The 22,886-nt window shown below is 47.0% G+C and overlaps 1 protein-coding gene across 1 annotated transcript; it reads left to right on the forward strand.

The window, feature by feature from the left end:
• The first annotated feature begins 3,270 nt into the window (after positions 1-3,270).
• LOC140732637 (stromelysin-3-like) lies at positions 3,271-22,834 on the forward strand. The gene is made up of 4 exons (XM_073055334.1): positions 3,271-3,486; positions 3,824-4,028; positions 15,334-15,591; positions 19,831-22,834. The coding sequence occupies exons 1-4, from the start codon at positions 3,271-3,273 to the stop codon at positions 19,953-19,955; spliced, it is 804 nt and encodes a 267-aa protein (XP_072911435.1). The 3' UTR covers positions 19,956-22,834.
• The last annotated feature ends 52 nt before the right edge of the window (positions 22,835-22,886 follow it).

The raw sequence follows: 22,886 nt of genomic DNA on the forward strand, positions 1-22,886 counted from the left end.
GCCGCTGCTGTCAGTTTGTCGAGTTGCTGCCTCAGGCGGAACATCGTGACAGTACTGGGGTTGCCCCTGACCTGCCAGCAGTATAACATTGGCTCGGATTTAGCTTCAGAGCTAAGGAGCAGGGACGTTAACTGGTGTGTCTGGGGTGAGGGTACGTCCGTGTACATGCCCTGAGGGGTGCAGTAAATAGTGGCTGCTAGTTTGCAAAGAGCCTGGTGCCCCAACTGGGGCAATGGAGTAGTTTTGGATACTATCAGAGTTTCTTCTATACGATTGTCTCCCAGAGACACAGTGACCTTCTTTGTTAGGGGTTCTGACAGGGGGATGCCAGCTACTTCCAGTTACCACCCTGTTTGTCCCAGGGCGGGGGGGGGGGTACTGAGGACAGGGTAGTGCCAGTCTCCACCAAGGCTCCTATTCTAAGGGTTACCATGGGTTGTGTTTCGGAGTCTTGGGAAAGTGGTATAACCGCTCCCTGCACCACCACCTGCCCTGGGCCCCCCTATTCTGGCGGAAAAGGGTGAAGGGTGGGGGGGACACCTTCCCTTTCATTTGACTCGGCGGGCTGCGTAGGCTCTCTATAAGGGATGCTTCGACACTCCCTGGCCCAATGCCCCTTCTTCCCACACTTTCCACATATATCCCGGGACACATCCCTTCTCTATCCCCTTCTACTTTCTCTTTCATTTCCTTCTCCCCGGAACCGTGTTCTATGGGCCTCAGGGCCATCTCGTGGCCCAACAGAAAGTCCCTCCCTGTCCACGTTTACCAGTGTGGTAACTATCTCAGGCCAGGACATAGTCTGCTGGCTCTGAGCCTGCTGTGGCAGCGTGAGGAGGGTCTGAATGGCTGGCGGTCCGTTTCCCCGGCATAATCCTCCCAAGTATTCCTGAATCGGACTGTAAAATCAGGGGCTCCCTCCTCCTTTCCCTGCAGACGTCTAGTAACCTCTCCTAGATCCCCGTGCCACTCGCTGCCCTCATAATGGCTTCTTCTCCTCTAAGTTGTAACCAGTGTGCGAGAGATTCATTGCCCTCCTGATCATCATTAGGTCGCCAATCCCCATTTTCCCCAGGTGGGACCTGCACTGTATCCTTCAACGCGGCCCAGGAACTACCACAGGCACACTTCAGGAGGGTTCGCAAATCACCCGGGAGAGGTTTATAAATCTCACACATCTGTTCCGGCCAATGAAGAAAAGCAGTGGGTCTTACCATGGCCCGCGCCTCTGCAGGGGCCCACAGCTTTAATATTGCTGTCTCCCTGATGGTTATTTTTGGATCTTGCTGAACCGGGTGAGAGGACTAATTGGGAAGGGCAGGAGGGGGTGAGTGATGTCGGGTTTGGCTCCTAGTTTGCATAGCAGTTCCTAATCGTTCTTCTACCTGACCTCCCCCCACTGCCCCTTCCCGTGCTTCGGGAGGTTGTTCCTCCACCGAGGCGGGCGGCACTGCTTGTCCTTGTAGTCTGCTGACGCCAGGCAGTGACCATTTCTGTTACCTCGTCCATCATTCCGTCCGGTCCTACATTGGGACCGTAATCCCTCCTGGCCTGGGACACCATTTGGAGTATCTGGGGATATAGCGGCACAGGAGCGGGCGTGGTGGAGCAGGGCCCTGATTTTTAGGAGAACCCGATGTTTCGGAAGACTTCTCCATCCTTTTTTGTTTCGGAGGTTGGTGTCTTTTAGCTACCTCCATCCATTTTTCAAAGCGCCCCATCATGTACTCAAAACCCCAATTGGGGTTTCCATTTCCGTTCTCCACCTCGTCCCACCAGGTTTGTATTAATGGAATTTTAGAAGTCCCCCCGTACGGCCAGTCTCCCTGTGACCAGCCGTAGAGATCACTGCTGAAAGTTACTGCATATCGGTCGTCTCCGTTTTCCCGGTTCACCGTATCGGCAGGTGATCCCGGGGACACCAGAGGGTCTCCTACCTTCTATCGAGCTTTCTTCACAGTTCTCATTCGCTTCTCCGTTTTCTTACTTACCTTCAAGGCCCCTTTCGACTTGTTCGTCGGGATGGGGTCGCAGGAGCAGCAGAAGCCGCTCGAGTGCTAGAATTTCCCATTGTCTGAAAAAAAGCACAGTTACGCCGCGCGGTTTCTGGTAATCTATTTACAGTGCTCACCGGTGTTAGAGTTTCATCAGCGGTCCCTTCACTCCTTTATCTTCAGTTTGGTAGCTACTCTTTCTTACTTTTCAGTCCCCCTTTCAGCTAGGACCTCCACTGTCCGCCCCGTTTTCAGCTAGGGCGCCAGAAAAATTACGGCCGTTCCCGCTTTCAGCTGGGACGCCGGTGCCTTTCCTAACTTGGAAAGTCAACTCTTTCCGCTCGGGTTTTTTTTAAAAATCCTGCTAAGTTGCTCGTTCCACTAATTCCCTTCTAACTTGAAGGGTGGTAGAGCACTATGAGGATCCCATCCTCGTCGCCAGATTGTTGCGGAAAAGGTATTACTCAGACACAAAGGGAGATTGCTTTTGAAAGTATTTATTATAACATGATACGTATCATGGAGAGCTCAACCTCTTAAAGCAGAGTTCTTGAGACTCTCCCCGAGTACACACTTTTCTCATTATATAGACATAGTGTATATTATCAAAAGCTTCCAAGCACGTTTGTGAAATACAGCATGCAAGCAGATAATTCCTTTGCTCAATAATCATGTCTTAGCACAGTGAAAAAAATATAATCAGGTTACTGTTTTCTCTATCTATTCAAAGCTACTTCTGCCTACAACCTTGAAGCCAGGACAATTACACAGTTCAGCTATTTAAAAAAAACAGAACATCACGTGATTATGCTTTGATTACTCCCTCTCAAGCTAGTTAGCCCTTTACAGCAATCCTGCAGGAGCAGTTTAAGGGTGAAAAAAAAACTCTTTAACCCCTTAGTATCTAGCTAGTAACAAAATTTCTTCCACACTTGGATTTCCAACACCTGCAGATTTTCTCTTGTTTGTGAGAACCCAAGTCTATGATACACCAGGCCTTCGATCTGAAAAGCAACCCTCTACTACCAACCTCGAACTCAGCCCACCATGCCAGCTTTATGTCCAGTTGGCTTGCTCACCCTGGATCCCAGCTGATCTCACATCAGGTCGAGCTTGCTATAGAGTATTTTGTCAAAGGCCTTGCTAAAGTCCACGTAGACAATATCTACTAATGCAACCTTGTCATTCCTTTTGGTCACCTCTTCAGAAAATTCAATCAAGTTCTTAATGTTTAGACAGCAAATGAATGGGCTGGGAATGGAGGGATATGGGCCACATGCAGGCAGGTGGGATTAATTTTGATGTGTATCATTGTCAGCACAGTCATCATAGCCCAGAGGGCCTGCTCCTGTGTTGGACTTTTGTACATTTTTCCTCGTACGTGGTGAGCATCGCAAGATCCATTGAAGCCACCATGGTGAAATCTCCCACCTGTGGCCAGGTCAAAATTCCAGAGGCTGCAAGTTTAGGAAGTGTAGTCGGAGCAGTCTTTGTAAGGTGTCTTAACAATGTGGTCAAGATGATGGGGGAGTGATATGTTCAACCCAGCTGTTGATGCACCTAACAAGCAAACTCATGTCCAAGGTAAAAAAACTGATGGTTTTTGTGAGGTTCCTACTCCGAGCTGACCCGAGAGTGATGAAGGTAGCTTGGACTGGTAGCGTTGACATTGAGGGTTGGGTTGGCTAGTTTACCCCTGGTCTTTACTGAGAGCTACTTTGAATCTGTTCGTTTTGCAAAGTGGCTGTGGCTGGAGACAGAGCGCGTGTGAAATTTCTGGGTCCTTGTCCTGTGCATTGAATGTGTATTTGTCACCACTGTGATTGCAGCCAGATGCCTGTGAGACAGACTTCGATGCAGTCTCAATGATCCGCGGGGAGCTCTTCTTTTTTAAATCCAAGTATGTGTGGAGGTTGAGGAACAGACAGCTTCAGCCTGGCTACCCAGCCCTGGCCTCGCAGCACTGGTGGGACTTCCCAGACCACATTGATGCCGGCTTTGAGGACACCGGTGGCAACTTCTGGATTTTTCAAGGTTCGATTTCCTCAGATTACTCTGTATGTCTGCAGCTGACCCTCCTGTCCTTTCCTAACCTTCATACTAATGCATGAGACAACTAGGGCTAGAGGCACCTGTAAAGCTTAAATGGTTGATGTTCGTACATATTCCACCACTCTCATACTCAGTAGCGAGATGGTCTAGGCTGTTGCTGATGGATAAGCGCACGGGAAAGGACATGGAAGATGCATGTGGGAAAATGCAAGTAATTCACTTCAGTAGAAAGAATAAAAGTTTGTTTTAATAAGATTTATTGGAAAGGAGTTATTGTTCAGCGTGAGCAGTGTCCTTGCACACACACCAGAGGGTTAACGTGTAGGGATTGCAGCCAGGAAGGCAGATGGCGTCTTGGCCTTCACTGCAGAGAATTTGAATGTAGGAGTAGTAGCTTTTTCTCTAGTTACCGAGGATCTTGATGGAATAACATCTACAATCAGGCCTCAGGGTATCAAAGTAAGGGATTTGCCACTTGATGCCAAGCCGTGAAATGTTTCATGATCCAAACGGTGGTGGATCTTCACTAAAGAGGCTGCAAACACTTGGAGCTGAATATGTTCCAGGGAGATGGATCGATGGTCGGGGATTAGTGCGGGGAAGTGGAGTTCAGGGTTAAAGATCAGCTGTAAACTGAACATCAGATCAGATCATGGCCTTTTACCGGATTTCTGAGCTCTTGTCTCAGCTAGTTCATCAATGGATATTGTCATCCATTTGCAATTGTGTCACGAACAGGTTCTAAGTAGGTGCTTTAACATATTAAAATGCATAAAGGTAAATCAATCTCTGGATCTTGAGCAAGTGTATCTTAGGACATTACAGAAACATAGAGACATAGAGAACCTACAGCACAATACAGGCCCTTCAGCCCACAATGCTGTGCTGTACTTACTTTAGAAATGACCTAGGGTTACCCATAGCCCTCTATTTTTCTAAGCCAGGGAAGAGGTTGTAGGGTCCCTTGTGGAGATATTTCTGCCATCAATAGTGAGGTGGCAGAAGACTTGGAGGTGGCCCACGTTGTGCCTTTATTTTAGAAAGGGTGCAAGGAAAATCCTGGGAACTGTGGATCATTGAACTTAATGTCAGTGGTGTGTCAGTTATTAGAGGTAATTCTGACAGATAGGACAGACATCCAACTGATCAGTGTGGCCTTGTGCATAGGAAGTCGTAGCTCAAGAAATTGGTTGAGTATTTTGAAGAGATGACCAAGAAGATAGATGAGGGAAGTGTGGAAAATATTATTGTTGTGTATTTAATATTTCAGTAATATTGTAAGTATATTGTTTGATTAAGCCTTTTTGTTTACACATTACAGGTTATATATAAAAGTACATGGATGACATATGTGCCTCACGAAAGGAAAACAAAACTAAGGCACATCATTCTTGGCTCCATGTTTTTCTTTCAATTAGTTTTATGAAGCATAGCAATTATCTACATGGTTTGAGCTTTGACAAGGTATCACGTGGTAGGCCCCACTGGAAAGTTCAAACATACGGTGAGCTTGCCATTAGGATACAAATTACGCATACAGTGCTGGAGAGACTCGGCAGGCCAGGCAGCATCTATGGGATAGAATCTGCAGAATCTCTCGTTTGTGCAGCAGGGTACAAATTTAGCTTGAAGGAGGCAGAGTGTAGTGGTGGAACATTATTTATCAGACTGGAAGCTTTTGACCAGTGGTGTGTAGCAGGGTTTGGTGCTGGGTTCACTGTTATTTAGGGTTTGAATGATAATACTGGTGGCATAGTTAATAGGTGTACAGGTTACACTAAAATAAGTGGTATAGTGGACAATGAAGAAGGTTATCTGAGATTACAATGGGATCTTGATCGACTGGGCAAGTGGACTGAGGAATGGCATATTGTTTATTTCAGATAACTGCAAGAGTTTCCATTCTGCTTAACTCTATAAAACTGACTCCTTCCTCTCAATCTGCAGATGATAGGTGTAGGAGGTGAACTAGGGGAAAAAACTCGAACTCACGAAGGATTAAGAAAATCAGGGAAAATATTGTCAAATTTGTTCATGTAACATGTATTAATTTACATCAATACACCATGTTGCTTATTCTTGTTGGGGGAGCCTGCATTTTCAGTCGGTCAAGGAGCTAAGAACAAGCCAGCAAATTCCCGTCTATACTAATCCAGTTTTCTAACTCGGCTTTATCTGTTGTCGAAGTCACTGCTCCTGCCACCTCTGCATGTATTACAGATCACAAATCTTCTGTAACCCTCCTTCCCCTCACCTTAGACCCTCTGGCAGTAGTCACCTCTCGCTACCCCCCATGACCTTGTACATCTCTGTCAGGTTCCTCCTCAGCCCCCATTCCAAAGGAAGTGACCCACCTGCCCAATCACAGACTGCAGAACCTCCTCTGCACAAGGAGAATTAATGACCCCACTCTTGCCCTCCATCAGGTGACAACCAACTTGAGTCAGTCCATGGGGCTCAGAGATGCCAGGGACTGCAGAACCCGGTACTGGGAGCAAAATCAGTGGGAGAACCCACTCGATCAGCCAGTACCCGCGCAGGCAGACAGACGGTCAGCATTAATTTTGAGACCCTGATGAAGCTGAAGGGCTTTGACCCGATGTCAGTTATCCCTCCACCTCCACAGATGCTGCCTGACCCACTGAATTGTTTAGCAGTCTGTGATTTGCTCACGCTGAAGGCTCGTTCAGTGGGGTAATGAAGGTGCCTCTCAGTCTGGTGGGAGGTGGGGTGGCAGTGAGCCTCATGCTTGTTCCACCATCCCCGTTTCTCGTCCACCCTCCTTCCTGAGACCCGATCGACGTACTGATGCAGCCTGCAAGAACATCCACCGCCTTCTTCAGCAGAGAATTTCAAATGGTGAAATGGCGCAGCAGGCTTGATGGACCAAATAGCCTAATTCTGCTTTGCTGTCTTGTAGTCTTATGGTCTTATAAATATTCACGGCCTTCTGTGTGAAGATTTTCTTAATCTCTGGCCAAAATGTCCCTCCTTTATCCTAAAATTATAGGAACATAGCTATTTCTTCAGCAGTTTGAATGGGGCAGGTGCGTGGAGGTCGGCCCGTGAGAACAGCGGGAGAGTTTAAAAAGAAGACAGCTTTACGGAGTGCGTGACAGAGGAGAGGGAGAGAGTAGGAAGGCTTTGGCTCAATGGGGCTTCGGTGATAATGGGTCGAAGCGAGGGAGGTTATCTGTTTTGAATACGGACAGAAAGAAAGTGTGTGAGGCCGGTTTTCTGTGCTCGGTGTTGGGTGTGGGAAGTTCTGGAGTCTCCCAGTCGGCCACATCTGCACCCGGTGCGTCGAGCTGCAGCTCCTTAGGGACCGCGTTAGGGAACTGGAGATGCAGCTCGATGACCTTCGTCTGGTCAGGGAGAGTGAGGAGGTGATAGAGAGGAGCTATAGGCAGGTAGTCACACCGGGGACTCAGGAGACAAATAACTGGGTCACAGTCAGGAGAGGGAAGGGCAAGAAGCAGATGCTAGAGAGTACACCAGCGGCTGTCCCCCTTAACAATAAGTACTCCTGTTGGGGGAGATGGCCTACCTGGGGGAAGCAATAGTGGCCATGCCTCTGGCACAGAGTCCGGCCCTGTGGCTCAGAAGGGTAGGGAAAGGAAAAGGAAGGCAGTAGTGATAGGGGACTCGATAGTTAGGGGGTCAGACAGGTGAATCTGTGGATACGGGGAAGAAACTCGAATGGTAGTTTGCCTCCCAGGTGCCTGGATCTTTCTGATTGTGTCCACGATATCTTGAAGTGGGAATGTGAACAGCCAGAGGCCATAGTACATACAGTACTGGTACCAACGACATAGGTAGGAAAAGAGAGGAGGTCCTGAAAACAGACTACAGGGAGTTAGGAAAGAAGTTGAGAAGCAGGACCCCAAAGGTAGTAATCTCGGGATTACCGCCTGTGCCACGTGACAGTGAATATAGGAATGGAATGAGGTGGAGGATAAATGCGTGACTGAGGGATTGGAGCAGGGGGCAGGGATTCAGATTTCTGGATCATTGGGACCTCTTCTGGGGCAGGTGTGACCTGTACAAAAAGGACGGGTTGCACTTGAATCTGAGGGGGATCAATATCCTGGCAGGGAGGTTTGGTAAGGCTATTGGGGAGAGTTTAAACTAGAATTGCTGGGGGGTGGGAACCGAACTGAAGTGACAGAGGAAAGGGAGATTGGCTCACAAATAGAGAAAGCTTGGAGACAGTGCGAAAGGGAGGATGAGCAGGTGATAGGGAAGGGACTCACTCTGACTGATGGTTTGAGATGTGTCTGTTTTAATGCGAGGAGTATTATGAATAAAGCGGATGAGCTTAAAGTGTAGATCAGCACTTGGAGCTATGATGTTGTGGCTGTTAGAGACCTGGATGGCTCAGGGGCAGGAATGGCTACTTCAAGTGCCAGGCTTTAGATGTTTCAGAAAGGACAGGGAAGGAGGCAAAAGAGGTGGGGGTGTGGCACTGTTGATCAGAGATAGTGTCACGGCTACAGAAAAGGAGAAAGTCATGGAGGGGTTGTCTATGGAGTCTCTGTGGGTGGAAGTTAAGAATAGGATAGGGTTCCTCTTGTCCTCACCTACCACCTCACCAGCCTCCATGTCCAGCACATAATTCTCCGAAACTTCTGCCACCTCCAACTGGATCCCACCACCAAATACATCTTTCCCTCTCTACACCTCCTCCCTCACCTCCATTCAGGGCCCCAAGCAGTCCTTTCAGGTGAGGCGACACTTCACCTGTGAGTCTGTTGGGGTCATCTACTGTGACCGGTGCTCCCAGTGTGGACCGTTGTGTACTGGTGAGACCCAACGAAGATCGGGAGACCGCTTCCCGAGCACCCCCCAGAACAAGCGGGATCTCCCCGTGGCCACCCATTCTAATTTCGGCTAGTTCCCTGATGCGTGGGTCTCCAGTAGCCTCAGGGTGACCACCTCCCTGTAGCTCCTGAGTATCACTGCTTCAATTTCCCTAACAAGTCACAGGTCGTACTGCTGCAACTCCAGTTCCCTAAAATGGTCTCTAAGGAGCAGCATCTGGTGCAGACGCGGCCATCAGGGAGGCTGGAAATCCCCCGGGATATAACACTGGTCCTGTAGACATGCCCCCCATTCTCTCTAGAGCTGAATAAGGAATGAACTCACACGCTTACTTGCCTCTGTTTGTTCTTGTTGAGCCAAGGCCTCATTACTCTGATCTCAGACTACTGACGGCTCCGCTAGGCGGGATCTCTCTGTTATAGAGACTGGGCTTTTAAAGCTCTTCGCCGGACCTGCACTGGAACACTTCTGTTGTGCCTGCGCAGTACTCCCATCAGCGACCTTTGGCACCCCTACAAATCAAAAACCTATCAACCTCTGCTTTAAATATGCCCAAAGACTGAGCCGCTACAGCCCTCTGCAGCAATTGTTTTGCCACTCTGTGGCTGAAGAAACCCCTCCTGTGTTCCTTGTATTCTGGAGTCTCGTTCTGCCACTACTGGAAACGTCCCTTTCCATATGCACTCTGTCCGGGGCTTTTGGTATTTGGCAGGTATCCTGAAATGCCCTTCCTCCTCCCAAACTCCAGCGAGTACAGACCCAGAGTCATTAAACACACGTCGTGCATGAACCTTTTCATCTGGGATCATTCTCATAAACGACCTGTGGACCCTCTCTAATGCCAGAACGTTCTTCCTTGGATATGGGGCCCAAAACTGCTCACAATACTCCAAGTGCAGTTTGATCAATATCTTATAAAGATCCATCTCTTATATCCATGCTCTTATATTCTAGTCCTCTCAAAAAAAAATGTCAGGGCAAGACCAGTCCTTAAGGAGATGGTGCTAACTTCAGCCTATCTTATCATGTGCCTGTAAACTTCATCTTTCATAATGGACTCTCAAATCTCACCAACCAGAGTAACAGAGTTATACAATATGGAAGCACGCTTCAACCCATCATGTCCACTGGCATTTTTGCCCACCAACCCTAATCTATTCACCTGCATCTGCACAGCATCTTCCTCGGCCCTGCCTGTTTCAGAGTTTACCTTCCGTAAATGCGCTGATTATACCCGATTCCACCACTGCCTCCAGCAGTGCATTCCAGATAGCAACCATTCTCTGTGTTTTTTAAAAAACTTATCCCCTTTAAAACTACTTTTCACCTTAAAGATTATGCCCTCTTGTTTTTGATAGCCCTGACCATGAGAAAAAGATTGTGTTTAGCTACCCTATCTCTCTCTCAGATCATCCTCAGCCTTCTTTATTCCAGGGAAGATGAGCACAACATATTCAGTCTCTTCCTGTAACTAAAGTCCTGTTAATTTTTGCCCATATACAAATTGGTGAATCGCCTCTGCACACCCTCTCTAATGCAACCACATCCTTTCTATGGTGTCCTGACCAGAACTGCACACAGAGCTCCAAGTTTTCATAACCAGTTTTTTGCAAAGCTGCAATATAACATCCCAACTCATATTCTATGCCTTGCCTAATTTTAATGGGACTGCCATAGTGCTAATGGGGCAGAAAGTGCCAAGTGTGCCAAGGAAAGGTTTCTCAAGCAATATGTAGGTGGTCCAATTAAAGAGGGGTAATGCCCAACACTATGTTCAGAAATGAGGCAGGGCTGATCTATCGGTGGGGGAGCATTCTGAGGCCATTGACCAGAATTCTACAAAACTACTTTAACTTGTGGACTAGACCTATATTTTTCCATAACTATTTTAAAGTTCAAATTGGCAGGGCTAATTTTGATGGCATGAGATTGGAACTTGCAGAAGTTGATTGGGAGAGGATTTAAGTAAATAAAAGGACGTCCAGCAAGTGGAGACCTTTTAAAAGTGAGCCAGTGAAAGTTCAGGGCCGGAATATTCCTGCTAATTAAATGGAAGGGCAGGGCTAACAGGAGGGAGGGTACCTTGGCTGGCAAGTGATGTTGAGGCTCTGGTCAGGAAAATTAAAGAGGCATATGTCAGGTATAACTCTACCATGGACTGTTCCACGCCCGGTTGCGAAAGGAAGAGGGTTGGACACGGGGCTAGCAACTCCATGCGGTAAAAACCCAGTGCTACAGAAATTCTTACAGAGACTCCAAAGACCTCATCCCTGAAAGAGGAGGGATCTTCAAGGATGGGTTACAGCTCGGATAATTTGAAAGACTGGCCCCGAAGAGAGGACTCTGTGAACCGCTGTCATCTGTCTGTGCCTCAGCAGAGGTGATGGGCTTAAAATGAAGTCTGTGTCAGGGACAGGTACGAGATCTAGTGGGTGCAGGAGTACACAAGCAGAAGATCAGGAGGGCCAAAATGTGGACGTAAGATATCCTTAGAAGAATAAAGGAGAATCTGAAAAGAACCCATGGGTGTATTAATATAGAAAAGGTAACTGGGGGGAGAGTAGTGTGTCATCCATGTGTGGAGTCAAGGGAGATGAGTAGGGTATTAAATGAAAACATTTTGTCTGTATTTACAGTGGAGAAGATTGTGGCCAGATAGGGAGTTCAGGGAAAAGAACAATGATGTCCTCAAATATATTTATACAAAAGTGAAGGTATTCCCAGAACTTGACTAACCACAGCTGAGGACTAAAGTTGCACCTTTATTTAAGAGGGCTGTGTGGACAAGCCAGGGAACTGCAGGCCAGTGAGCCTAACATCAGTGGAGAGGATTTTGAGGAATCGAATCTATCTGCACGTGGAAAGGTCTGGAAGATGACAGCAGGTGGGATCCAGGGTGGGTGAGCCAATTGGATATAAAGTTGGCTTGGTGGATGGAGTCGGGGGGTGGTAGTGGAGGGTTGTTTTACAGATTGCAGGCCAGTGACCAGTGATATGCCAGAGGGACCGACGCTGGGAATTGCGGTTGTATGATTAGTATTTTTCGAATGACATTGGTTTGGGAGTGTTGTGATGGAGAAGGTTGTCTCAGATGAGAACAGGATTGAAATCGACTGTGAAAGTAGGCCAAGGAATGGTAGAATTTAACTCATTCTTTGGGTCGTTAAACCAGCACAGCACAGGAACAGCTGTCTGGGCATGAAGTCTGTGATTTGCACAGAAAATGACAGGGCTCTAGATTGCTGCAGAGCAGAACGACCTAGGGATTGAAGTGCATTGTTTCATGAAACTGGGGACACTGTTAGTCAAGATAGTGAAGACGACGTGTACCCTGCATGCATTCATCAGACGGGGCATTGAGACGGGGGTGGAGCTATACAAGATGTTGAAGAATCTCTTTTTTAAGTTCTGTTTGTCTAACTATAGGAACATTATGAATAAGGCAGAGAGGATGAAGGAACGATTCACAAGAATATTGCCAGAACAGGAAGGCTTTAATTACAAAGGAAGAATAGATAGGTTGGCACTATTTTCTCTGGAGTGAATGAGGCTGAGAGATAATCATACAGGGGTTTCTAAAATCATGAGGGGTAGAGATAAGGCAATCGTACATCAGTCACCCCATTACAGGAAAGAAGTGAAGGTTTTGGACCCAGGATGCTGCCTGGATTCAAAGCGAAGTTGGACAAACACGGGTTGGAGCGTCAAAGACTAAGGGGAGAATTGGTAGTAGTTTGTACGATTATGAGAGGCATAGATAGATAGCCAGAATATTTTAATGTTTTACTCAGGATAGAACTGTTTAATAATAGAGGGCACAACCTTAAGCCAATATGCAGGATAAGTTTTTTTACACAGATAATGCTGGGCATCTGGCTGGCACTGGTAGCAGTTCCAGTAGAGGTGTTCGAGGTTTTTACACAGACACATGAACGTGTAGGAAATAGAGGGATAAGGACATTGAGCCGCAGTGGGAATTAGTTTAATCTGGGATGGGCCAAAGGGCCTCTTCCTGTGCTGTCCTGTTTGGTGTCAGAGAGGAGAGAGAGAGGTGTGCACAGTATCCTGGCGACCCTCACCTTGGCCCTGTCTGATTACCCTGCTCCTGTATAGACATTATGTTGCTTTAACTACTGGCTGCGCCTGGTGCTTATCTTCAGTGTCCACAGACACTGAGATCCTCCTCACACCAGCAGATCCCAACTCGCCTTCCTGTTTATCTGATTGGAGTGGATGCCTTCACGTTTATCTGCATTTCATGCCTCTGCCGTGTGTTTGCCCACTTGCTCAACAGGCAGAGGTGACCCTGATGTTTCCTGTTTTCAAACTGCTTCACCTCCTTTGCAAACTTTCTAGACAAGGGAGGCCACAGACTGTTTAGAAGTTAACTGAAAGGCCTGTTTCTGTACGGTCTGATGCTGACCCATAAGATTTGAACTCTTCATCGAACTCATTGAGGTATATTGTGCACAGAATGCCCACGTCATTGCCTCTGACCCTGATAAAGTCGAACTCATCGAACTCATTGAGGTATATTGTGCACACAATGCCCACGTCATTGCCTCTGACCCTGATAAAGTCGAACTCATCGAACTCGTTGAGGTATATTGTGCACACAATGCCCACGTCATTGCCTCTGACCCTGATAAAGTAGCTGCATTCTATGTGGGACACTATCACAGGTCCTGTAAAAACTCCACTCCTCTGGTTCCTGATCAATCCTATCAGTTACATCTTTAAAGTCTCCAGCAGGTTTGAGAAACATGATTTGCCTTTCATCAGTTCATTGCGACTTGGCCTAAGCCCATCAATAATTTCAAAGTGACTTTTATAATCAACTCTAGCATCAGCCCTATGATAGCATGAGGCTCGGCAACCTCATGAGGCTCCCTACCTGCTCTCCCTCGGTGAGAGGATTTTACTGCCCTATCTCGAAGAGAAATAAAATGCATCCACTATTTCCATGGCTGTCTCCTTTAGTACTCTGGAATGCAGGCTGTCTAACCTCGGGGATTTAATGATTTTTAGTGACATTAAAGTTTCATGCATTATTATTTTTACTAATACTGATTTCCTCTAATCCTTTTCATTAGATTCTTGGTTCCCTGGCATTTCTGGGAAGCTTTCTGTGACCTCTTCCATAAAGGCAAAGTATTTGTTTAATTGCCCTTTTATCTCTTTTCTACTCATGACTAATTTTGCAGTTTTCAGCTATAAAGTTAACATCAGTTTCTATCTCCACATTTGTAGAAGTTTTGCTGTGTTCTTTGAAGTTTGCTCTCACACTTCAGGATGGTCTCCAACCTGATGGCATGAACATTGATTTCTCCACCTTCCCCCCTCCTCCCTTTTTCCATTCCTCATCTTCGTTACTCTCATTCCTTCTCTTCTCCTCGCCTGTCCAGCACCTCCCTCTCGTGCCTTTCCTCACCTTTCACCCACGGTCCACTCTCCTCTCCAATCAAGTTCTGTCACCCATCACTTCCCTGCTTCTCACTCCATCCCTCCCTGCCCCACCTACCTTCCTCCACCCTCACCTATCCACTTCCAGCCTGACATTTGAGCCAAGGCGCAAGATGCAAGAGCCAGGGTGTCCTGGTAGAGCTGCTTTGATCAGATTGGACTCGGGTGGATGTGGCGGTATCAATGGCACTCTTGTCTTCCTAGGTCAGGCCCCCGGCAGGACTTCAGTTACGGCGAAATACTGGATCGGCTGAGTTTTCCACTGACACAGGGACTCACTGCCAGAGGTAGTAGATGAATAAAGACATCCACATAAATAGGCAAGGCGTAGGAGGACACAGGCCTGGTGCTGCCAGGTGGAACTGGTGTAGATCATCCTGGACGAGGGCCTGTTTCTGTGCTGTACAACTCTGGCCACGCACTGTTCCAGCCACCAGGCTACAGGAGGACTGCAGAATCATGGGGGTGGGGATATTGAGATTTAGGAGGATATAGCCAGAGTTGGGAATAGCAATGAGAGGATACTGAGCAGGGTTTTCCGTGGAAGTTAGTGAGGAGGGATGTCATTGAGGTATCATTGATTAGACAAGAGTTCTTCTCTCTGATCTCTGCCAACCAGCCACTGAAGCGATCAGTGCTTCTCATCCCATCAGGGATGACTGTGAAGACAGGCTGTGCAGCTGGTGGAGTTTTGGTTGGTTGTGGTGTCGCCTGTAACAGAGCGGGGACTGGATGGGCTCAGCGTTACCCTGACCAGAGGTGCTTAAAACTGGCGTCCATTGCCCAGCAAGAGCCAAGAATATCAGTTTACGTAAATAAAAGGCGTTTAGGAGGAGGCATCAAAGGGTTAATGTTATTTTCTTCTCTTTATGTTACTCCCCTTTGAATTAGAGTTATAAAGTAATGGTGAGAGTTCTCTTTATGATTGCCCCCGTCTGTATATGAATATGATATTCACTGCTCTCAGTATTTTTGCATCATTTCTGCTTGTGTTCACTGCTAGGTTCTAGTTACTGGATCTATGACGGAGAACAGAGAGTACTGGGACCCAAGCTGATCTCTGACCTGGGCCTTCCTGTGGCAGAGGTGCACGCTGCTTTGATGTGGGGTCTGGAGCAGAATAAGATATACCTCTTTAAAGGAAATGATTATTGGCAGTTCATTGTCAACAGAAATACCGTGGAAAGTGTTTACCCGCGCAGCACCAGTGAGTGGCAAGGACTCCCTCCCAGCGTCGATGGAGCTTTCCAGGATGAGTACGGTGAGTATGGGCCGGCCTAGGAGTGGACCCTTCATCTGTGCTGAACGTGGTGTGAAATTGTACTATTCTCATCCACCTTCATGTGGTCTGTAGCTCCCTCCAGTCCCTGCCTGTTCGTGTGCTTGACTAAATATCTCTTCAACGTTGCTGTCGTATCTGCATCAACCCCCCGAGAATGGAGAGATTAGAATAGTACAGCTGCCCGCAGTGTTGTGCCGACCTTTTAACCTAATCCAAGATCAACCTGAACAGCCCTTCATTTGTGTTTCATCCATGTGCCTATCTAAGATTCCCTTAAATGTCCATAATGTATCTCCCTCCTCCAGCACCCCTGGCACCGTATTGCATGTACCCACCACTCTGTGAAAACAGAATTTCCTCTGACATCCTCCTTAAACTTTCCTACAATCACCTTAAAATTATCCCTTCCTGTAGTAGTCATTTCCACCCAGGGTATTCGCTTGATCTATACCTCGCATAAGTCACTTCTCCTTCATGTCACCTCCCATCCTCGTTCATTCTAAAGAGAAAAGCACCAGCTCTCTCAACCTATCTGCTCCTTAATCCAGGCGTTATCCAGCGCCAGCTCTGCTGCACCCTTTCTAAAAGCTTCCACGTCTTTCCTATAATGAGGCGACCAGAATTGAACACAATCCTTCAAGTGTAGTTTAACCAGAGTATTAGAGTTGCAACGTTACTTCACGATTCTTAAACTCCCTCCCCTGACTAATAAAGGCCAACACACCTCTTAACCAAGCCATCGATGTGTGCAACTTGGAGGCATCCAAGGACATCAAACCCAAGATCCCTCTGTTGCTCCACATTGCTAAGAATCCTGCCACTAACCCTGAAGTCTGCCTTTGAGTGCAACCTTCCAGACTTTATCACTTCACACTATTCCTGATGGGACGCCATCTGCCACTTTTCAATCTTCATCTGTATCATTGTAATGTATGACAGACACCATCCACAATACCACCAATCTATGTGTCATCTGCAAACTCACTCACACTTCCATTTCCTCATCCAGATCTTTAATAAAAATAACAAAGAGCAGGAATTCCAGAACAGATGCCTGCAGAACCCCACTGGTCACTGACTTCCAAGCATAATACTCTCCATCTCCTATCACCCTCTGCCTTCTCCGGACAAGCCACATTGCTGTTGTGTATTTCGCTGGGTGCATCCATTCCTCATTTACACTCCCAAGTTCCTGCCTAATAAGCATCATCATTTGGCCTTCCCAATGAAATACTTTCCCTGACTATCTGCTTTGATCCCTGTCCAAAGCTATGGTAAAGTCTGGGATTTTTGGTGACTGTCTCCAAAATGCTCACCTGCTAGATGACCTCTCCTAAAGTCAGCCTGTCCACATATTATGTCAGGAATTCTTCCTGAATACACCCAAGGAATTCCACCTCAACTAAACCTTTTGCGCTAGAAAGGTGCCAATCTATATTAGGGAAGTTGAATTCCCCCAAGACATTGACCAGTTTTTCTGCACATTTCCAAAATCTGTTTCCTGATTTGTTCCTCAGTGTCTGTGTTACTATGGGGGGGGGGGGGGGGGGTAGATGGTCTATAGAATACTCTCAACAGAGTGATGACTGACTTCCTTCCACAGTGACTCAGTAGACGATCCCTCCAGGGTTATCTCCCTCTCTGCAGCCGTGATACCATCCCTGATTAGCAATGCCACTCCCCCACCTCTTTTACCTCCCTCCCCGTCCCTCCTGAAACATCTGAACCCTGGAACATCCTGCTTTTGTGATAGCCAAGACTCTTAAATGGCCATAACATCGTAGTTACATATACTGACTGACCCACGTTCTAAGTTCATCATTTTTGCACTTGATATTTATTTCATTAAATAGTCACATTTCAATCCATCCAACGGGATCCATTTATGCCTTAACAACTGTTTATCCTTCCTCATGGTCTCTCTACACGATGTATCTATCCTTATACCAACTGCTGCATCCCAGTTGTCCTAGCAACCCTGCCGGCCAAGATATCTGTTCCCTCTGAGTTCAAGTGTAACCCTTCCTTTTTGTAAGACCTCACCCCCTTTTCTGTCTGTGACTTTGGTACCAACCATGTACTGCAACTTCTGCCTGCTCCCCCTCCCCCTTCAGACTTGACGTCCCTGACCCTGACACGTGTGAAGCAACATTCCAGCCCGCGTCTCTTTCACAGCCACAGACTCTCCTCTTCCCCCTCCTTCCCTTCTGAGGCACAGGGCCAGAGAGCTTTCCCGTGTGGGTTGTTCCCCACCAATGGTATCCAAGGCTACTCTGTACCATCTTCCTATTCCTTTTTCTCTCTGCTGACAGTCACTCAGCTACCTGCCACCTGCACCTTAGGGTGACTACCTCCCTACATCTGCTCATCCTTTCCAATCAACCAAAGGTCATCCAGCTACAGTTCCCGAACCTGCTCGATAAGAAGCTACAGCAGGATGCATTTGCCGAGGTAGTAATTCGGGAGACGAGAAGCCTCCCAGATCTCCATCATCGTGCACGAGGAGCACGCTACTGACCAGGGAGCCACTCTTAATACTCCAGCGGAGAGCTCGTACCAACCTCCACTTCTCCTTGCCGATGATTCTTCCTCCAAGGTTTAGGTTCCTCCACCAGAACTCCCTTCACTCACACAGTGGTCAGTTTAAACCTAACTTCTGTTTAATTGCTCAATGTCCTGGGCTTCCGTTGTCAGAGATGTCACAGAAGGAAGGAATTAAAGGGGGGTGGGGCGTAACGAGTAAAATGTCACGGCGGTCGGTGCTCAGGACAGAGGAAAGGATTTTTCCACTGAGGCTTATCGATGTTTCTATAATCCATTGTGTCCACGGTACGGAGGGTTGGCCGAAACAGCTTCACCGTTGGCTGCCCTTTCCCATTTCCGTCACTCACAATAGGGACAGGGGGTTGGACTTTAAGAGGCATTGATTTTTCCCCCTTCTCCTTATGTCTTTTTTACATTCCCTATTCGCGCACCTCTTTTACCCCTTCTCTTTTCACCAGCTAACACCTCCCTCTGGTACCCTTCCTCCTTCCCTTTCTCCCATGGTACACTCTCCTCTCCTATCAGATTCCTCCTCCTTTTCCACCTATCACCTCTCAGCTTCTCTCTACATCCCCTTCTCCCACCCACCTAACATCCCCCTCACCCGGCTCCACCTATCACCTCTCTACATCCCCTTCTCCCACCCACCTAACATCCCCCTCTCCCACCCACCCACCTAACATCCCCTCACCCGGCTCCACCTATCACCTCTCTACATCCCCTTCTCCCACCCACCTAACATCCCCCTCACCCGGCTCCACCTATCACCTCTCAGCTTCTCTCTACATCCCCTTCTCCCACCCACCTAACATCCCCCTCTCCCACCCACCCACCTAACATTCCCCTCACCCGGCTCCACTTATCACCTTCTTCCCCTGCCCCATCACTTTATTTTTTGGCTTCTTCCCCCTTCCTTTCCAGTACTGATGAAGGGTCTCAGCCCGAACAGTTGACTGTTTATTCCTCTCCATGAATGCTGTCTGACCTGCTGAGTTCCTCCAGCATTTTATGTTACTTTGTGATTCTATGACTTGTTGGAAGTACTGTGATGTGGATCAGAATCTCTGTGTACAATTCCAAAACCATTTTAGTTTTCACTAAGAGCAATCAAAGTGTTGCTGCAGTTTTTGGAAGTGTCATTAGGTTGTGTTAGCGTACACTTGGGGAGGAAATCTGTCATCATCGATTAGCCTGCATGTCCAATTCTATACAAGTATGTGTCAGCGTATGAAAGTGAACGAGCTTCAAAGACAGCAACCGGTCAGAGTGTTACCCAAGTTTCATTCATGACAGCATTACCTCTTGCATCATATTGGCCACATCAGGAATCAAGGGGTGTCTCATCAAGACAACAGCAGAGCATCTGTTGGCAAACGCAGAAGATAGTCAATGCCTGTTGCATCATGTCTCGGGGGTAACTCAATGCACCAGGAAAGTGGAAAAAAAGGGAGAAAACTAAGCAAAATGTATTTTCTGTTTCCAACTAGTAGAGCACCATTTCCCAAAACCCAGATTTAGCAACCTCTCGAACCTCGGACGACGAAGGTACAGGGAAATGTTATTGGTTGATTGATGCCGCGAGTTACGTATCTTTGATGTGAGACTGTTACTGCAAGTCCTTAAGAAATCCTTGAGTCCATCTCTGTGCTCTAAACCTGAGCTTGCTGTTTGCAGGTTACGCTTACTTTCTCCGTGGAAGGGATTACTGGAAGTTCGACCCAGTTCAGGTGAAGATACAAGAACATCATCCAAGGCGGATTGGCCAAGACTTTTTTGGATGCTCTTCCTCACCAACGTAGTCATATCGGTGAAGCTCCGCTTTAAAACTTCCAGATCTGCTCTGATTCCGACTGTGAATTTCCTGTTTAACCCTTCACTTTGGATATTTCCATTCCCACTTACTCTTTTGGGTTTTTTTTTTGTGGACTGTGATCCAGAGTTCGATGGAACATCGTGATAGGAGCTGGAAGGAGGATACTGCACAACTGTGTGTTGGAATGACAGCACCACCTCTCCTCCATTCATCCAGTGTTCTGGGGGATCTCATCTGGCCACCAGGAGAGAGCAGCTATGCTGCTAACCACAACCCCCAGAGGCAGCACATTGCATGTCACATGTGCACCAGACAGCACCGAGAAAGGTCTTCAGTCCATGTTGCCTGGGCGCTCCACCAGGCTCCCATTTTACTCTCCCCATGTCCAATTAACCCCCGCTTAATACTTACATTCGCACTGATGGCGGTTTATAAAAGTGAATAAACCTCACAACCTACATAATTTTGGAGAAAGAAGAGACACTTGCAAATGCTGGGAAACTGGATCAACACACACACACACACACACACAAAATGCTGGAGGAACTCAGTCCTAATGAATGGTCTCAACCTGAAACAGACGGTTCATCTCCCTCCACAGATGCTGCCTGACCTGCTGAGTTTCTCCTGCACTTTGTGTTCTGGGACGTGGGATGAAACTAGAATTCCTGGAGGAAGCCCACAGAGCTACAGGCAGAACTTGCAAGGTCTGTACTGACCTTTGATCCTGATCATGCTTTGAGGTAGAAACCACTAACAGGGCATCATTTGGTTCTAGATTAATATAGGTGGAGGAGAACTACTGCTTGAGAGCAATCCATCGTGGTCGTACTGGCAGAGCTGACACAGGGACAGGAATGGGCACATTGGTGACTTTATTGTGCTGGCCAGGTGTTCTGACTCAAAAGGCGTTAATTCAAAGTGTGGTTGGTCATGGCAGGTCCTGGCCACAGCACTTGCTTACAAATCCTCCAGAAACTTGATTACTCTTCAAAACCTTAATGACCAATGGTGTTGTATTAGAGCCTCTCACTCTCTGTGGTTTCTCCCCATGTGTCTAGCGAGCTACAGAATTAGTTCAGGACTTGATTTGGGCTGAGGTTAATTCAATAAAAAAATAGCAGAGTTTGAACAGGGAAGCAGGAGCCAGCATTGAGAAACCTCTGTCTTCCTTCACAGAACAGTGACGCAAGGTTAAAGGCGTCACAAACGAGAAATATAAGGTCATTGATCCCACATTACACTGAGATCAGGCTACCGATGCAACATAGATATCCGCATATCAGAGGAGCACGAGGTTAATGGGACCGCACATTGGAAGATTAGATTCGAAGTTTAAAGACAAAACAGAAATGAAAGCAGTAAATGGGGAAACATTGAACAGTTTAGTACAGGAACGTTATGCCGAATGCAACTACTCTCATCTGCCTGAACATCGTGGTGATTATAAGTGACCTGGACGAAAATATGGATGCTTGGGTTAGTAAATCCACAGAAGATACAATGATTGGTGGTGGTGTGGATAGTACATACTATTGCCAAAAGATTTAGATCAGCTGCAGATATGGGTGGAGAAATGGTAAACGGAGTTTAGCCTAGCCAAGTATGATCTGTTGCACTTTAGAGTATTAAAGGTAATGGCACCATACACTTTTACCAGCAGAACCCTTAACAGTGTTGATGTACAGAGGGATTTTAAAGTCCAAGGGCATGCTTGCCTTTATTAGTTGAGGCACTGAGTTCAAGAGTCAGGAAGTTAGGATGAAGCTTCATGAAACTCTAGTTAGGCCACATTTGTAGTATTGCATACAATTCTGGTTGCCCATTCTAGGAAGGATGTTGAGTCTTTGGGAAGGGTGCAGAAGTGGCTTACCAGGATTAGAGGGCTATAAGTAGAGGGTGGATAAGTAGAGGAGCAGCAGAGGCCTGATAGAGGTTTATAAGATTATGAGAGACATCGATAAAGAGCTGGCATTTTTTTTTACCGAGAGTCAAATTGTCGAATACTTGAGGGCATGTTTTAAGGTGAGAGGTGCTAAGTTTAAAGGATACGGACAGTGCACGTATCATGCACAGGAGGTGGTGGATTGAACTCCGGGAATGCCCCGAGCTGTAATAGCTTCACATTAACGCTATGACACCCATACTCTCTTTCTCTTCAATCATAGAGACATAGAGCATTGCAGCACAGAAACAAGACCCATCCAGTCCATTCCAAACTGTTATTTTGTCTAATTCCAATGACCTACACTGGAAGATAGTTCTCCGTACTGCTCCCATGCATATACTTCATCAAATTTCTCTTTAAATGTTGCAGATTCTGCACCCACACTCACACCAATGAAGAGGCTCCCCCTCAGGTTTCTCTTCACCTTTTACTAGACCTCTGCTTTCAGTCTCCCCCAACTTGTGGAAAAAGCCTGCTTGCATTTACCCTATTTATACCCCTCATAACTTTGTATACCTCTATTAAATATCCCCTCATTCTCCTACATTCCAGGGATAAAATCCTAAGTTAATCAACCTTTCCCTATAACTCAGGTAGTTAATTTTCATTGATGTTTTTACTGTAGGTAGGTGACCAGAACTGCACACAATAATACACATTTGGTCTCATACAGTCTCAACATCCCAACTCCTGTACTCAGTATTCTGATGTATGAAAGCCGATCCTTCAATTAAATAATTTGAATCTACATCCGATGGTCTTGTGGACCCATTTCTTGGGTTCTGGGCATGTTTGCCGGGACAATGTTTACTGCCCCTCACCATCCTCCTAATGAACATATTCCCATGGTGTTGTTGGACAGAGATCCGGGATTCAAAGCCAGCAGCAGTGAAGAGCCACAGATGTTTAAGTCACGGGGGCCTGTGGCTTGCACAGATGCCTCCAGTAATGGTTTTGGTGAAGGTTAGG

This window comes from Hemitrygon akajei, chromosome 9 (assembly GCF_048418815.1).
Source record: "Hemitrygon akajei chromosome 9, sHemAka1.3, whole genome shotgun sequence".
Lineage (NCBI taxonomy): Eukaryota > Metazoa > Chordata > Chondrichthyes > Myliobatiformes > Dasyatidae > Hemitrygon > Hemitrygon akajei.

Bases quoted from the DNA above. Each gene is read 5' to 3' on its own strand.
- LOC140732637 (XM_073055334.1), top strand. From the start codon at position 3,271: ATGCAGGCAGGTGGGATTAATTTTGATGTGTATCATTGTCAGCACAGT. The intron at 3,487-3,823 runs GTAAGGTGTCTT...CTGTGATTGCAG, and splicing joins GTGTAGTCGGAGCAGTCTTT to CCAGATGCCTGTGAGACAGA. The intron at 15,592-19,830 runs GTGAGTATGGGC...TGCTGTTTGCAG, and splicing joins AGCTTTCCAGGATGAGTACG to GTTACGCTTACTTTCTCCGT.